Consider the following 18,188-nt stretch of genomic DNA (forward strand, 5'->3'; position numbering starts at 1 on the left):
AATAGTAGCACATGATATTACTTAGCTGTACTTACAGACTGTTCTTACTGAAAAACACTAAAAACCTAACAAGGGCCCAATACCAATTCAATGCAACCAGTGCAGAATCAGCTGACTGTAGGACAAGTACACTGGTCTACTTTTTACTCAGATAAGTTACCTGCGCTGGAAGGAAACTGTGTTCCTTTTTTTTTACTTTTACATTTACTTTTGACACATCTGTCTATAAGACCTAATGCGTAAATAATCCCACCTTTTGCAACATGCCATGGGTCAAATTGATGTCTGAGCTCAGGATAGGATTCCCTCATGATCTTCCGTATCGATGGAGCCCGGTCAGTTGTAACAACATCAACACTGACACCAGAGTCCAGCAGACGATCTAGACCCCTCCGGAAACCAACAGGCTCCATTGCCGGTGAACTGGTAGCCTCCGAAACCTACATTGTTTACAGTAACAGGAAAGACAGAAAAGACATACAGGGAGACCTACATAAAGAATATGTAAATAAAATGGGACTCAACTTATTGGCAATACTATTTATATTTTACCTGAATTAGATCTGACATTACCACTTTCTTTGTTGCATCATCCATAAAACTGTAGCATGTATACTTGGCACTGTAACTGGGGGAGTCAGATCTGTAGATGACAAACAGGAAGTTACTTGTGGGGTGTCGACAACATGATTTCATTTGAATTGTAATGTAATGTAAGAGGACATTTGAGCACATATACTGTATGATCCATAATGGTAATATCAACCTTGCATCACCACAGATATCAGTGTGTCCACCAGCACCTGCTGCGTCCTTCAGTTCAGCTAAAATTTTGTCCTGCATGTCTGTGTAGGCTTTGTGAATAACAGGTATCATGTAGGTTGATTGCAGTGAATAGTAAGACGTCTTTTTTGGCAGCTGTAAATTTAGAACATCAGCCCATTCTGCAATTTCATTCTGTGTTGTTCCAGTTAATATAATGGCTGCTGAGGACACCAGGTTGTTCTCGGGTATTCCACGGACATCAGGACAGGACTGCCACACTCCTGTATGGTTATTGAGACATGTCCATTCTATTTTGATCTTGGATCCACGGGTGGTGATTTTCTTTTCAATAATGAATACACCACATGTGTGACAAGTTACAAACAGTTCCATCAGGGCTGACTCGTTGATTATCCACTTCCTCTCCGACCAGTCACCTCTCCTTTCTGCTCCTCCACTGTCCAAGACTGAGAAAGATGTTCTTGTGGATGTACATTCACTACTCAATGGCAGAAATGTGCTGTCGTCATTGTCACAAGGTCCATCTGTGGAAGCCATGCTTGCATCAAGTGGCTCAGATGCAACCGCTGAGCTCGTGTCTGCTGTCTATGAATAACAAAAAAGAATACAGTGATGTCAAAGTACAAAGTGCAGTATGGGCCTACATTGGGTGACTGACTGCATTTTTGTGGATCTCATGTATGGTGTGCATTGAGCCTCATGGTCACACAATACTTTGACTATGTGAATATGTTAGCTTTTTAATCAGACATGTATATTTAAAAAAAAATGCTTACCTGTGATGTTCTCCAGGTGGGAGGTAAAGCTAGGTATGTGCCAGAGGTAGATGGCTTTGTTCTTACATTTGTTTCTGCTGGACTGGTGAGAACCATCTTCAATTGATCATGGCCAAATCTGGACTTTACAGGGGTTGACTGAGGGAGTCCAGCGAATGCTTGCTCCCTTAGACTGTATTGCTCCTCTTCTTCTGGGACTTCGACGACTTCTGCAGACTGTGCTGATTCAGCCATTGCAGCAGGAGTGCAAACCTTTCAAAAAAACAATATCAATTTGTGCATTGTGGATTACAAGAATGTCATTCATGTTATAAACACATAATAACAGTAACATCAGCAATTATTTAGTTTCCACAATAATAATAATCACTAATGACTGACAGATATGTTTACAACTAGTCCACTAAGAAACATTCTCTGTTAGCAGGCAATACCTAGGCTAAAGTCAGAATATTTCATGAAGCGTAAGCTTCGACTTTTCATTTCATTTTTTGACTGATTTCAAAATTACACGGTCACTGACCATCATAACTTAGAAACTTGTATACAGCTTACATATTCTAGCCTATGGAGGATATCTCCTTACAGCCGAGGACGGCAGCAGAGTCAAGAGAAACTGACCCACCGATAACCGGAGCACTATGAGTAATCTTCCAAAGGATTATATTATTATTTCGGGAAGACGCAAAATAAAACATATGCTGGGTGCTGCCGTCATCCCTCGGTCTAGAATCTGAGAAGGGTAGCTGCTAGCTTAGTTTGTCTTCATTATGCTAGCCAACGCCGTGACTAGAGTCATGGACTTCTCATAGAAACCTAGAAACCATCCACAGTCCACATAGCTTCTGACGATTGTAATAAACAGTGTACATATTATGTATTATAAACTTCACTGGTGATGAGACACCGATAGATGAATCTACTGTATGTTGCACTTGCGTAGCCCACGGTGCATCACCAGAAGGCTATGCACGCATGCTATAGAAAATATTTGGTACAATTTTGTTTACCTGGGGTGCAGGGACAGCAGAGCTCTTCAAAACCCTTCTCATTCTCTGTCCTGGAGAAAGGTAGTCGTCCTCGGTGAAGTGCACACTGCAAACACGAAGTTTTTTCATCTTGGTTAGGTTGGTGTCCACATGGAAGCCCAGAGAAAGTAGCCAAAGTTGCCTCAGTGCTACGTCCGTCACAGGGAATCGATGGAATGTGTGAGGAGACCCACTCTCATCTTTGTTGGTACAGCCAGGATAATCACAAGTGCGCACCATTTCTTTCTTTCTTTTTTCAAATAAAGAATATTTCTGTAGAAGCTGATGAACTTCTCCTTCTAGCTCTCTAACTAGCTCGTTTGCGTCTGGTCTGAGCTCGCTGCTAAACACTGTCGAACAACTAATGAAAGTTGTTGGCTAGCTCGCACACAACTGTTAACAGTGACAGCGCGCACTGATCGCTATTGAGAGAAAGTAGCCCCAAGCAATTACAAGGTGTGACTTTTTGGACTACAAGGGTTTTGTTATGCTAATAAATCACTCATTCGAACACGAGCTGTTTTGAGAAGAAAAACGTGTTACTTTGCAGACCCCAGGAAACCTGCCGGAACTACTTGTGCACTGACCAACACTGTACAATATCTAGGCTCACAGAACACTGTCGGGGGTAAGTCAGTGTGGATGCACGACACTGCTGACGGGGATACCATATGGATTCATGTCAAAAATCCCGAACTATCCCTTTAAGATACAGTCAAGAACCTTTTAATTCAGCCTTCATGAGGCTTAATAATATTGGCATGAGCCATCTTTCTTGTTTCTGTATACCTCATTTAAAGGCATAGATTGATTTTAGTAAAGAAAATATAAATGTGGTATTTTTCTCCAGGTATGCAGGAGCACGCAGTATGAAGAATACATTGATGCCAAAAGAGAGATGCATGTGAATTGGATGAGGTGAGAAATAAACCAGCTCTTGGGCCATTTTAGTGATTTTGATTTTACAGTTCCTCATTTGTTGGAAGAACTTTATCTTCTTGCTGTAACTGATATCTCTGTCATGCTTTCTCCAAGTCTCTGATCTGATTTTTACCTTTTCTGGAATGTTGCCTCACTCTTTTAGGTATGTGAATTGTGCCCGTATTGAAGAAGAACAGAATCTTGTGGCATTTCGGTATCGAGGGGGAATTCTGTATCGTTGCTGTCGACCCATTAACCCAGGACAGGAGCTCTTGGTGTGGTATGAAGAGGAGTACACCAAAGAACTCAGTCCTGCGCCTACAGGAACAACCAGACAGCAAGGTGTTACTTTTGTCTAAGAGGTTATAGAGGTTATTTTCTGCATTATTTTGTGACATTTCTGAACCTAACAGTGTTTCTGGAATGAAAGCTGTTGTACAATGCAATCTGCAGTAACCAGAGCACTCCCCCAGAGGACTCATTTTGGCATGTTCCACCAACCAGGTAGGTTTTCTCTATCATATGACAGTAACCAACCAGAGAGGGTAAAGTCACCCCACTGCAATATCCTGCTATTGCGAAACTGACTATATAGTAAACCACAAAATACTGCTGCAGTTTTATTCATCAGGCACAATTTAACCAGAAGTAGCGTAAAATGCGTGGCCTGTGGATCCCAAGTGGTACAGCAGAAAACTGTTGCCCCCATCATCCTCCCCATAATCCAGATATTGCCACTTTCAAATCCTGATGATGCCACAGTCATCTGTGGTTGGGAGCTCAAGAGAGCAAAATTGTCTGGGCTCTCAGGGAGGTAGAGATGGTATGCTGTCTCTTCCCTGCCCTGTCAGTTATACTAGCCAGTCATGGGGGTGGGTGTGTGTGTGAGAGCACATATTAATAGAAATTGAGTGGATTAGGTTTTCCTCCAAGTGTGCTTTCTCCCCCCTGACATTGTATGAGTAAAATATGCGGTCAGCTGGTCAACTGGTATTACTTATCTCAGAGGAAGCACGTGATGGCCCTCCCTGGTTGGTAGCTGTTATGTGATACTGGAGAGCAGTCTGATGGGTGGGAATTGACCATGGCTAAATTAGGGAGAAGACTGGGGAGAAATCAAGGGGGGAAAAAGGCCCTGTCACAGGAAACACACAATATCGGATAATGCTGTCAGACCTCCCCATATTACAGAAAGGGGGGGGGGGGGGAGACACATTATAATACTGTAATATGTCCCTGATGTGGGTGGAGTACCAGAAGCATGGCAGGGAGGAGCTGATGTTCTCACACACTTTATTTTTAGTATTTTTGTTGCTTTTCAGCTTCATTCACTCACTCGCTGCTCACACACAGACACACGTGTTCTGGTTGGGAAAGCGCCCTTCTCTTCACTCTCCCTCCTTTTCTAACCTCCACTGTCACTGTAACAAACACACACAACATTAATTGACAACAGGTGCATTGACTTTGCCACTCACCTTCCCTGGCCCCACCCTCCATTCGCAAACTGACACTAGGCCACGCCCCCACTGTCACATAACCCCCGACAGGTTATGTGATGAATTCCGCCACCACCATCTGCGCCTGTGGACTACCTCGAATTTAAAAGGCTAGAGGGCGAGATACCAACAGGTGATCCGCGCATTGGTGTGGTTCATGATGTACAGCACGGGATGTTCCTCACCCTCCACCTCCTGGGACAAAACAGCCCCCAGCCCTCTGTCCAATGCGTCTGTCTGCAAAATAAAAGGGAGCGAGAAGTCAAGGGAGTGTAAAAGTGGCCCCCCACACAGTGCAGCTTTTACCTTGGTTGAAAGCCTGTCGGCACTGTTCCGTCCACTGGACCAGATCTGGTGCTCCCTTTTTAGTGAGATCAGTCAGCAGGCTGGTGATGTCCGAATAATTAGGTATGAACCTATGATGATAGCCAGCCAGCCCCAGAAACGGCCTCACTCCCTTTTCAGTCTTGGGCAGGCTGCAATCGCTGCAGTTTTGTCAATTTGGGGATGCACCTGCCCATGACCTCAAGTGGAAACCCAGATACCATACTTCCACTCGCCCAATTGCACACGTTTTCAGGTTAGCTCTGAGCCCCGCACGTCTCAGCAAGTCTAGGACGGCCCTAAAGTGTTCAAGGTGCTGCTGCCAATCATTGCTGTATACGTATCATGATGTCATCAAGGTACATTGCTGCATACGTGGCATGGGGATGGAGGATCTTGTCCATGAGCCACTGGAACGTAGCAGGAGCCCCAAATAACCCAAAAGAAAGCATGACAAACTGGTGTAATCCAAATAGTGTGGAAAAAGCTGTTTTCTCTCTGTATCGAAGAGTCAAGGGGATCTGCCAGTATCCTTTTTGTTAAATCCAGTGTCGAATAAAAGCGAGCAGCACCTAACCGATTGAGCAACTTATCAATGCGAGGCATTGGGTATGTGTCGAATTTAGACACCGTGTTGACTTTTCTGTAGTCTACACAGAACCGGACCAACCTATCGGTCTTGGGTACCAGGCCCACCGGGCTGCTCCAGTCATTGTGTGACTCCTTGATTATGCCTATGTTGAGCATGGCCTTGAGTTCATCCCAAACCACCTTTTTCTGTGTTCGGGTAAGGGTGGCTATGCACCACCACTCCTGGGGACATCTCAATGTGGTGTTCTATGAGGTGGGTGCGGCCGGGAAGGGGCAAGAACACGTCGGATAACTCTTTGCAACTTGGCAACCTCTGCGAGTTGGGCCGGTGAGAGGTGGTCTCCACAAGGGACCAGAGTGGTTTGGGTTGTTGGTTTGGTTGTTTTTACCTCCGATCCCAGCTTCTCTGGAAGTACCAACGCCACAGGGACCCCCTCATTCCAATGTTTTAAGTGGTTGAAATGGTATATTTGAAGAGCCCTGCCCCGATCCATTCGCTTCACCTCATAGTCAATGTCCCCGATTTGCCGTGTGATCTCGAAGGGCCCTTGCCATTTGCCAACTAATTTGGAGCTTGAAGTGGGCAATAACACGAGTACTTTGTTTCCCGGAGTGAACTCCTTAAGGTTCCTGGGTTAAATATGTGAGGGTGTGGAGCTTTGCATGCAGGTCGAGAACGTACTGAATTTCATTCTTGCTGGTTGAAGGTCCCTCCTCCCAATTTTCCTGCAGCACGTCCAAAATGCTGCATGGCTTTCACCCATATAATAATTCAAATGGTGAAAACCCCATGGAGGCTTGTGAGACTTCTCGTTACTGCAAATAACAGGGGCTGGAGCCATTTATCCCAATTACATGCATCTTTGCTTACAAACTTCCAAACCCTACTAAATCATCTGTTTGTGGGTGATGGACACTGGTGTGGATAGATTTAATTCCCTACAGCTCACGAAGTGTGTGTGACATAAACATAGTGCCTTGGTCTGTCAGGATTTCTTTGGGAATCCTGACCTGGGAGAGAACACGGAAGAGTGCTTCCACAACACTGCATGCCTCTGCACACAGTGCGGAGCATGGCCTGCTTCTGGATATCGTGTTGCATAGTCCACCAGAACTAAAATAAAGCAATATACTTGTACTGACTGATCTAATGGCCTGACGAGATCCATACCAATTCTCTCAAATGGGGTCTTGATTAGAGGGAGCAGGCACAAAGGCACTTTTGGAGTGGCCGTGAGATTTACTAATTGGCATTCGTGGCATGCCGCACACCACCAACGAACGTCCCCGCAAACTTCTGGCCAATAGAATGCACCATTATTCGGTAGGGTGCATCAGTTGCCCTCACTTTCATAAAATCTGATGCATTTTTGTTTGGGTGTTCCTTTTCACCAATAAAGACATCCTGTAAAATTTTTTGACCATATTCAAAAGTTTAATGGTGGCACCATGAGGTTCATTTTTTGCCAAAAAACGATTATTTTATGTTTTCGCGTAAGGTTTGAATCACAATGTTGGACTCCATTTATTGATTTCTTGTGACCCAGAGATCATGTTAAGAACCTTTGCAAGGGATTGAGAAGCATTAATGTGATACATAATACATTTGTATTGTTTAAAAGTAGTTGAACAATGATTCAGTGAACAGCTAAAACTCAAACTGTGCTTGATAATATATTTAGAATATGTACTAAAAATGTGTATCTAAGATATTTGGTATACTCTATAAGGTGCCATAATGTTCCATGAAAAGTGATCGAAATTTTGTCATAAAAGTCATAAAATAGCAGCTTTTTCATAACTTTGAGCTCCTGGTGCCACCATTAAACTTTTGAATTTTGTCAAAATATTTCACCCAGTGTGTTTTCTTACCAAAAGGAACAAAACAAAAATGCATCATGATCGGAGGAACTTTTCATTTTTAGGGGGCAACTGATGCACCCTATTATCTGGGGTAGTTTTATATCCTGTCCTTGGTGTCCAGCCATGGGATTAAAGTGAGCCACAGGGAACACAAGTTCCCTATGGCTCTTAGGGATTAACAACTGGTGTTATCTGTTCACCAGTTTGAGTGTCCTGCGTCACTTGATACAGCCTGTTCTTAAAGGGATAGTTCGGGATTTTTGACATGAATCTGTATGGCATCCCCATCGATAGTGTCGTGCAAACACACTGACCTTACCCCTGACATCATCCTGTGAGTCCAGTTCTTGTCCAGTTTTGGTCCAGACGAAAATAGTCCGGCAAGTTTGTTGGGGTCATGAAAGTAAAACGGTTTTCGTCTCAAAACAGTATGTGTTCAAAAGAGTGATATATTTGCATCACAAAACCATTGTCAAATAAAAAGTCAGACCTCGATATCGCTTGGTGCTATTTTCTCTCCCTTCTTATCACTGCGCGCTGCCGGCTTCATCCAGCTGCGGCTCCAGCTTCAAGGATAAGCTGGAGCCGCATAAGTAGGAGTCCCGGCGGGTGGTTTGTATTCGATTCGTTTATATCCTGACCTTGTCAGCTGTCAGATTTATGTTCATGGACCCGGTAAGCTGGTAAATAATATTTATTTATTTTTTTCTTTACCAAATTCTAACAGAAAATGAGATTCAGGATTCAGCCATGTTTTTGCTCCGTGTCATGGCTGAATCCTGAATGACTCCTATTTGTATAAATAGGGCACTACATAGGCAGCAGTGGTAGTTTCTTTTTCCCTGCCATGGAAGCGCACTTGTATACTGAGGAGGAAAGCAATTTGCATTACAGCCGTGAGGCGGCTCGGCTCAGTTTTCCCTTTCGGGCGCTCTCGTTTTCTGTTAGAATTTGGTAAAGAAAAAAATATTATTTACCAGCTTACCGGGTCCATGAACATAAATCTGACAGCTGACAAGGTCGGGATATAAACGAATCGAATACAAACCACCCGCCGGGACTCCTACTTATGCGGCTCCAGCTTATCCTTGAAGCTGGAGCCGCAGCTGGATGAAGCCGGCAGCGCGCAGTGATGAGAAGGGAGAGAAAATAGCACCAAGCGATTTCGAGGTCTGACTTTTTATTTGACAACGGTTTTGTGATGCAAATATATCACTCTTTTGAACACATACTGTTTTGAGACGAAAAACGTTTTACTTTCGTGACCCCAACAAACTTGCCGGACTACTTTCGTCTGGACCAAAACTGGACAAGAACTGGACTCTCAGGATGCTGTCAGGGGTAAGGTCAGTGTGTTTGCACGACACTATCGATGGGGATGCCATACAGATTCATGTCAAAAATCCCGAACTATCCCTTTAAAGGTGGGGTATGAGATTTTTTTCAGGAGTATTTTTTACCATATTGCTTGAAAAGCTCCTCACACCCATGTTGCAAGCAGTACAATAGAAGGTTTGACCCAAAAATGAAATATTTTAATCCAGTCTACAGTGTAAAATAAAGGAAAAACGCCATCCAATCCTATCAAGGTACCACCTCAAAATGATTGGATACTGACACGTCAATCAGACTGAAGCCCGTGAGCAGCCCGTCCCATGTGTGTGTGTGAGAGAGAGCAAGCAGCCCCTCCCCCAACCCGCGCGCTGAGCAGGGAGAGACAGAAATGCATAGAAAAAGGTCCCTCCAAACAACGGGGATTTACACGAAAACAGAAGGAGATATTCACAAAATTCTTTCACAGTGAGTGCCACAAGGCTCCCCTGAACATACTGATGTAATTTTTTTGTCTGTAGTATAAAAAATGAGGTCACTAGAGCGAGTTAAAAACGAGTGACTTTTCTGCCAAGTTTATAATGGCAGTCTATGGGGCTGAGCGCCTGTTCTCTCCTCACTTTCAGGCTTCTCATTCAAAAACTGCAAGTCCTATCGTGTAGGTAGACACATTGTGTAAATCAGGACAAGTGTGGCTACTACTTTTGAGAAAATTGTGTGTGGAGTGAAAATTGGGGCTGAAAACACAGTTTAAATGAGAAAGTTTGAGCTATTTTTCCAAGCTCTCTACACTCTAACTTAACGAGAGGCGGGGGGTGGGAGCATGGCGAGGGCGGGCTTGTTTCTTTTCAAAATATGGCTTGCGGGAACCGTTATTCCAAAATCTCGTACCCCACCTTTAATAGTGAAATACAGGAAGGAGGGTGTCATATTTGGCTAGAGAGTTTGACCATCCATTACTTTCACTTGGTCAAACGCATGACGCAAATTCTTGTCTCGCGACTGCTCTAATAGGAAATCCTCAAGGGAATCCCCAAGAGAGGGAGGAGGGCCTAGCTGCTCCTTACTCTTTGCATCACACTGATGTAGACAGCTCTGTGGCAGCTTCCCCAGTCAATGCCACACCGGGATCCCCCCATGACGTAGGACGCAGGACCCACCCTTATTATGTGTTCTATTAAATTTCTGAATCCCGGCCAATCAGTCCCCAAAATCAGAGGGTGGATGAGACGAGGATTAACTGCCATCTTTATGCTTTTGTCCCTGAAATAGAATATGGATCGGCACTAGAGGATAATTATGAACATCCCCATGTGCATACACAACCTTCACTGCTTGTGCTGTCCCCAATGCCTCACCTTGCACCAGGCTTTGGTGGATTGAGGTCTGATGGTATCCCCTTGGACACTTCCCGGTATACGATACGCTCCGGCCCGATAGGGGGCGGTCTCTGGCGCGTAGGGGATCCAGATCACAACTCCCACCTCCATTGTGGAGCACTGACTCTGGAGATGTCCCAGCTCCCCGCAGCGCCAGCATACCAGCCCAGACTTTCCCTCTGTACCGGTGTTATGGGCATCACTCACCTGGGGTGGAGAAGAGACAGACTTGGAAGAAGAACACGGGAGACACCATGGGTGCGGTGGGCCGGCTGGAGGGGAGTCGCCCCCCATCTCCGCAGTGGGGTAATGGGGTGGGGATGGGAAGAGGAGGGAGGGGGGAAGGAGAGAGAAAAAGAGAAAAGGCCTGCTGCTGGAACCGCTGCCAGATGGTCCTCTGCCAACTCAATGGCTTGACCCAGTAACACTGGGCGATGACAGTGGACCCACTCCGCCGTTCCTTCCAGAAGACCCGCAGTGAAGTGCTCCAGTGTCACCAGGTCGATGATCCCCTCAGCGTCACAGTTGTTTGCCCTCTGCCACTGCCAGGAGGCGTCCTGGAGCTGTTGGCCAAATGCAAATGGCTGGCCGACCTTCTCCAATGTCAGCGTCCAGAAGCACTGACGATGTTCCGGGGCGTGGCTGACACACTGCAGGATGGCTCACTTCAGGTCCACATATATGAGCCAACTGTTGGCGGGGAGCTGCTGCACGGCGAGCTGCACCTTGCCGGTCAGTAGTGGAAGTAGGCATGCCGCTTGATTGGCCACCTCCATGCTTCGGCAGCTTGCTCGAAGAGAGCGATGAAGGCCTGTGGATCATCATGTGAGCCCATCTTCGTGAGGTGGGGAGGGTCTGCCACGGTGGCAATCCAGGCCCCCGCCAAGACGAGCAGAACGCCTGGCGATCTTCCTGCTGGGCCAGCATCAAGGATTCAAAGCATTGCTCTTGTTCCTTCCGGAAGGCGGTCAGCACTTGATGCTGGTTCTGCTGGGTGGTAACAAGGGCATGGATGAGATCCTTAAATGGGGAGGACTGCATGTGGTGATTCCCTTCCATACTCCTGGCTTTCGGCACCACTATAGTATGTCCCTGATGTGGGTGGAGTACAGAAGCATGGCAGGCGGGAGCTGATGTTCACACGCACTACTTTATTTTTACTATTTACCTTGCTTTTCAGCTTAATTCGCTCACTTGCTCATTGCTCATACACGAACACACACTTGTTCTGGTCGGGAGAGCTCCCTTCTCTTCGCGCTCTTCCATCATGCTGATGTAAGAAAAGGAGGGATCCTTTTCTGACCTCCACCGTCACTGCAACAAATACGCACACAACATTTAATTGACAACAGGTGCATTGACTTTGCCACTCACCTTCCCTGGCCATGCCCCTGCTGCCACAAATATATTCAGTGCAATCCAACCAGCTGGCTGAAGAGAAGTTAGTTGAACACACATGCAGCATGCCTGAACCAAGCGAAGTTGTTAATTGGCTAATGCACATGTCGGTCAAACCCATCAACCATTATACAAATCAATTGGAACACATTTGCTTTATTTCAGGAGTATATGTGATGCTTATATTATCAAGCAGTTTAACAAGCAATAACATTTTTAGTATTTTTATGGAATTCAGTGATTCCACAAGAGTCATGCCATGGAGAAATAATGTTTTAATTATGTTTATTTTTAGCTCCTCAAACTCTTGTAGCTGAAGAACTTCAACATGTTAAGGGACAAATAGCATCAGATGAATGAATAATTAAACAGGTGGAAGTTTGGTTGCTTTATTACTACAAACCACACCGTGGCATTCTTCAAATACTGCAGTAAGGAAATTCCTATACTACTGCAGAACTACTTGAATGCCATCTGAATCGTTGTAGTCTGTCCCTTTTTTATACGCCTACATTTTTATTTAATTAAATGACTAATGTCTTAATTTCTGGATGTTGGCTTTCTTTCTTTCATCAGTTACATTAATATGAATCAACTGGATTTCACAAAATCCCACAATTTCTAATTTCATTAAATTTGTGTGTTATTGAAATTAATGTGTTTTAAACTTGACAACCTAATCCATATGAAAAATACAGACTTTCTTGTGTAAATGCTACTAGAAACCATTTGCAAATAAATCTATTCATATCCAGCATGATAAATAAGGCCCATTTTTGGATCTTTGAATGCAAGGGCTGAGTTTCCTTCACAATCCTGGACGAGCTGTAAATAAGGCAAGGCTTGCCATTAACTAGACTTGACATTAGATCAAACAGAAACCAACAACTCCCCCTTGGTCGCTCAGACCCACGGGGCTATGGCCAATGCTGTGCATAGCTGCTGTTCTAGTACCTTTATTGAATCTACAGTACCAGTACTCCTAGTTAGAGACTGCTATATGTTAGTCCTCAAACTTTTTTGTTTCAGTCTTGATTCATGTAGAATCTTGAATGTTTGAGGTTCAGTAAAAATGCTCCCTTACATTGGGTTAGTGTTAGATTTTATAATCTTGTTGCATTTCATGTTCAATTTCTGATTTTTGTCCTTTCACTTCTCCAGAAGTAAAGAAGACTTTGCTGCAGATCTTTTCCTGCTCTACATGTCCTCGTTACTATGCATCTCAAATTTACCTTGACAAACACATCCAGAGATGCCACTATGAAGAGTATGTGAGACTGCAGGAATCAGGAGAGATTAAATATGAGCTTCAGATCCCCTCCAAATGCTCCAGTAGTCAGCCAACATCATCTGATGCTCTCAGTTTTGACACTTCTCATAATGATATACAGAAGGAAATTCACCACTGCTCAGACTGTGGAAAGAGTTTTGGTCATCAGAATGCACTCAAGACACACCAGTGCAGTCACACAGGAGAGAAGCTACATCACTGCTCACAGTGTGGGAAGAGTTTTACTCATCAGAGTCGTCTCCAAATCCACCAGCGCATTCACACAGGAGAGAAGCCGTATCACTGCTCACAGTGTGGAAAGAGTTTTACTCAGCAGAGTGATCTCCAACGACACCAACGCATTCACACAGGAGTGAAGCCGTATCACTGCTCACAGTGTGGAAAGAGTTTTACTCAGCAGAGTGATCTCCAACGACACCAACGCATTCACACAGGAGTGAAGCCGTATCACTGCTCACAGTGTGGGAAGAGTTTTACTCGGCAGAGTTATCTCCAACGACACCAGCGCATTCACACAGGAGAGAAGCCGTATCACTGCGCACAGTGTGGAAAGAGTTTTACTCATCAGAGTAATCTCCGACTACACCAGCGCATTCACACAGGAGAGAAGCCGTATCACTGCTCACAGTGTGGGAAGAGTTTTACTCAGCAGAGTCATCTCCAGCACCACCAGCACATTCACACAGGAGAGAAGCCATATCACTGCTCACAGTGTGGGAAGAGTTTTACTCAGCAGAGTGCTCTCCGACTACACCAGCGCATTCACACAGGAGAGAAGCCGTATCACTGCTCACAGTGTGGGAAGAGTTTTACTCGTCAGAGTGATCTCCAACAACACCAGCGCATTCACACAGGAGAGAAGCCGTATCACTGTTCACAGTGTGGGAAGAGTTTTACTCAGCAGAGTGCTCTCCGGCTACACCTGCGCATTCACACAGGAGAGAAGCCGTATCACTGCTCACAGTGTGGGAAGAGTTTTACTCAGCAGAGTGATCTCCAACAACACCAGCGCATTCACACAGGAGAGAAGCCGTATCACTGCTCACAGTGTGGGAAGAGTTTTACGCAGCAGAGTGCTCTCCGACTACACCAGCGCATTCACACAGGAGAGAAGCCATATCACTGCTCACAGTGTGGGAAGAGTTTTACTCAGCAGAGTGATCTCCAACAACACCAGCGCATTCACACAGGAGAGAAGCCGTATCACTGCTCACAGTGTGGGAAGAGTTTTACTCATCGGTGTTCTTTCCAACAACACCAGCGCCTTCACTCAGGAGAGAAGCTGCATCACTGATCAGTCTGGAAAGATGTTTACTTATTCAGTTACATTTAAAACCTACAAGTGCACCAACTTGTAGACATTGCATGATTTTAAATTTGTCAAATTAAATATGGTTATTATTACAGTTTTGGCTGAAAATGACCTGTACTTTGAACTTTATTGTTCATGTTATATGACTGTTTTAAAATGTGTAACCTTATAGTGATATTTTAAAACAAGACTATTTCTTTTGATCTTAAGTAGTCATTAATTACCACCATACAAGTGACAAACTGCACCACTATTATCAATGTAATACTGCAGCATGAGACTAATTGTTAATGGAATTTGTACTGATCAGGAGTTTAATGTACTATAACAGAACTGTGGATCAAACCAAATGAGTATGGACCATTTGAAATGAAGCTCTTCCAGCTATATGCATCCACCTTGTCTCACTGGTAGAGGAGAAGCCATCAGTTATTTATAATGATAATCTAGGAATCGTACAAAAACCTGAACAAAAATTCAGTATGTTTGAAGTTCTTTATCCTAATATATGAAGCCAAAAAAAATAATTCTACCTGGTCAATTCAGCTAATTATTATTTCCTGACCCGTGGTCTATATTCTGAAGTTCTTTCTGAATTTGCGAATTTCATCTCAAACCTGGTTGTTTATTGAGACAACATTGTTAGAGACGTTATTTGTTTTGATCACCTGGAAGAGACTGAGAACAGCATTCCTGTCCATTCTAGATTCAGTATGGGTTAATGAGAGGGTCACAGAATCTAACCCTATTTTTTTTTTTTGAGGTTTTTGTATGATTCCTAATCGTCACATTCTTGATCTAATACTTGCATTTGTATTAAATATAGAAAATATAGTCACACTTGTACAGTCTGAAGCTCCCTCAGACCATTACCTCATCTCTTTTGAAATGTCTTAATATATGCACCTTGCATGCCATCGCATCAAAAGTGCATTCACGTCAACTACTGCATAAAGTTTTATCAGTAGGGTGATGCCAAATCTACAAGAGGTTATGCTCGACCATCTCAGATTTCAATGAAATTTGGAGGGCTCAGAGATGCTATTAAAAGACGTTAATCCCCAAAACTTGAGCTTCCTATCACCAATAGTTTCAGAGATACGGGCATTTGAATTTTTCGATTTTTTTTGTTTTTTGCTCAAAACATACATATTTCAAAGTGCAAAATAATCTTTATTATGCAAGATAGAAACCTAAAATTTTGCACAGAGAGACTCAATGTCTTGTACTACAAGATTCAACTTAGAATTTCAATGGTCATTGTATATTAGATGGTGATTTTAACAAGGAAATTAAAAAGACAAATTTGCATTTTTAACTCATTCTGGAAGCTTGCCTGTGGCAGTAATGCTTAAACTAAGAATGTTTTTCAAATCCACACAGAAATATCTACCAATTTCAGTTTTACCAAGTCTCCACTATTCCTAGTTTGTCTGTAATAGGGTTTTGAAATTCACCGATTTCTAAAACATGCCATTTTCAGTAGCAAGAAATCCAATGTGGGATAGCAGTTAGGAACTTGTACATTTTTTTTTCAGTAATCCCCAAGACCCATATTTTATATTTCCAAATTTTTGTTCTGTCTCTCTCAAGTATTTCTAAACTACAGGGGTTTAAAAAATCCATTTTCACCAAATTTGAATTTTTGATATATTTTCATATAACTGATATAGACTGTGTAACATGGCAATCAATGACCAGCTATTGTGTACCAGTCAACAGCCAACCTTATCAATATCAACACAGCACAATAGGTGACCTTTGATACCAGAACAGGTGGCTCATATCTTATAGTTTTAGAGTCTGTAAACTGCATACTTGTTCAGATAACATTATATTGCTTGGATTATATTAAATACATTGTAATACAGAACACTGAGAAAATTTACCAATGTTATTAACTGAATGTGTTTCTTTGCAAGGATAGGATATTTTGAATAGTTGACTAGGGAATTTAATTGTAGTTGCTTTCAATTTGAGATCAGTATAAATGAGTTTGTTCTTAGACATCTATAAATGGCTGAACTTCCTCCCTGTTCTATAGGAATTGGACTAAAGAAAGATTCTGACTGCCATAAACTAACATACAACAGAAATTGTAAGTTACTGAGAGAGTAGGGATGTCCCGATCCGATCACGTGATCGGAAATCGGGCCCGATCACGTGGTTTCAGACTCGATCGGAATCGGGCATTACCTCCCGATCAGGGATCGGATATATATCTATATAATCTCATTTTTAACACATCAATAGCTATGCGTTGGCACAGAGTGAGACCAGACCTCTTGTCTCAACACAGCAACATCAACGCGTGCGGCATGACATCACTTTGTAGCGGAGACGCTATTGGTTATTGGCTGCCTGTTGCCGGCGAAGTTGAACACGGAAGCAGTTCGAAGCGGAAAGCAAAGCATGTCTGCGGTGTGGCAGTATTTCAAAGTTGATGACAACATTGCCATAGCAAACTGTGAAATATGTAAAGTTGGAATATCAAGGGGTGGACAGGAAAGGGCCGCATTTAATACAACAAACCTGATACGGCACCTGAAAAACAAACACCCGACACAATACAGCGAGTTTTTAGTGCTGTTGCAAACGTGTTGGATGACAAAAACAGGCTCAAACCTGAAAGGGTAGAAATGCTTGTTTTCATCAAGAAAAACGTTAATTTCCTTAATTGAAATTACTGTATACCACTGTGAGATGCATTCTTAAAAGCAAATTACTGGCACTGTGGCAGTTTTATTATTATTATTTTTATTTGTTTACATTCCTGCCAGGTATTTTAAGGTTATGTTTTTAATTTGTTATTTATTGTTCAAACTACCTCACGTAAGTGCTCTGTTTGCTAACGGAGTTGTTGGATGTTAAAATAAGGTGTTAAATTAAAAAAAATGAGGAACATCCTGGATCCGTTTCTTTCCTCGTCTTTATTATTTTTTATGGATTATAAGAAGTATCGGATCGGGACTCGGTATCGGCAGATACTCAAAATCAAATGATCGGTATCGGATCGGAGGGCAAAAAAACCTGATCGGGACATCCCTACTTGTATCTCTGAAACCATTGGAGATAGAAAGCTCAAATTTTGGGGATTAACTTCTTTTAATAGTATCTCTGAGCCCTCCAAATTTAATTGAAATCTGAGATTGTCGAGCATAAATTTGTCAGATATTTGTTGATTTGGCATGGAATGACCCAGTAGTCTCCCAGAGTTATCAATTTGATTGGGTCCCCGTTAGACCCCACAGAACTTGATCAGCCAACTGAATGCTTACAGTCAACGTTCTGCTTTACTTTAGATAATGTAGCTCCATTTAAAAGAAAATAATTCAGGAGAAAATAAAATAAAACCTAGCACCCTGGTATAACAATCACACATGCACCTTAAAACACAAAATTGATAGTATTCCATTTAGCATGGAAGGAGAGCCTCTGGAACTACAAAGACAAGCTTTTAATGCTGCTAGATCAACAACTCTCTCCACCCTAATAGAAGATAACAAAAATAATCTTAAATTTTTATGTAATACTAAAGTATTACATAAAAATTTAAGATTTTGCTAAAGCAAAATGAACTAGAAATAAGACCACCACAGAAATTGATTTTATATGCACATATGTAATCACGACCATACACACACCTTAAGTAATCACAAATGTACTCTGATTCATATAACCACACGTA

The 18,188-nt window shown here is 43.0% G+C and overlaps 1 protein-coding gene across 4 annotated transcripts in view; it reads left to right on the forward strand.

The window, feature by feature from the left end:
* LOC132901320 (zinc finger protein OZF-like) overlaps window positions 1-17,616 on the forward strand; it is an 89,836-nt gene extending 72,220 nt beyond the window's left edge. For 2 of the 4 annotated variants that reach the window (XM_060943635.1, XM_060943636.1), the window contains 3 exons: window positions 3,441-3,508; window positions 3,675-3,853; window positions 13,059-17,616. In XM_060943635.1, the coding sequence (XP_060799618.1) occupies window positions 3,441-3,508; window positions 3,675-3,853; window positions 13,059-14,482 (1,671 nt within the window). In that variant the 3' untranslated portion in view covers window positions 14,483-17,616. Of the gene's footprint in view, window positions 1-3,199; window positions 3,219-3,440; window positions 3,509-3,674; window positions 3,854-3,897; window positions 4,016-13,058 lie in introns of those variants that run through there. The other 2 variants (XM_060943637.1, XM_060943638.1) reach the window with 2 other exon arrangements.
* Window positions 17,617-18,188: the final 572 nt, after the last annotated feature.

This window comes from Neoarius graeffei, chromosome 17 (assembly GCF_027579695.1).
Source record: "Neoarius graeffei isolate fNeoGra1 chromosome 17, fNeoGra1.pri, whole genome shotgun sequence".
Lineage (NCBI taxonomy): Eukaryota > Metazoa > Chordata > Actinopteri > Siluriformes > Ariidae > Neoarius > Neoarius graeffei.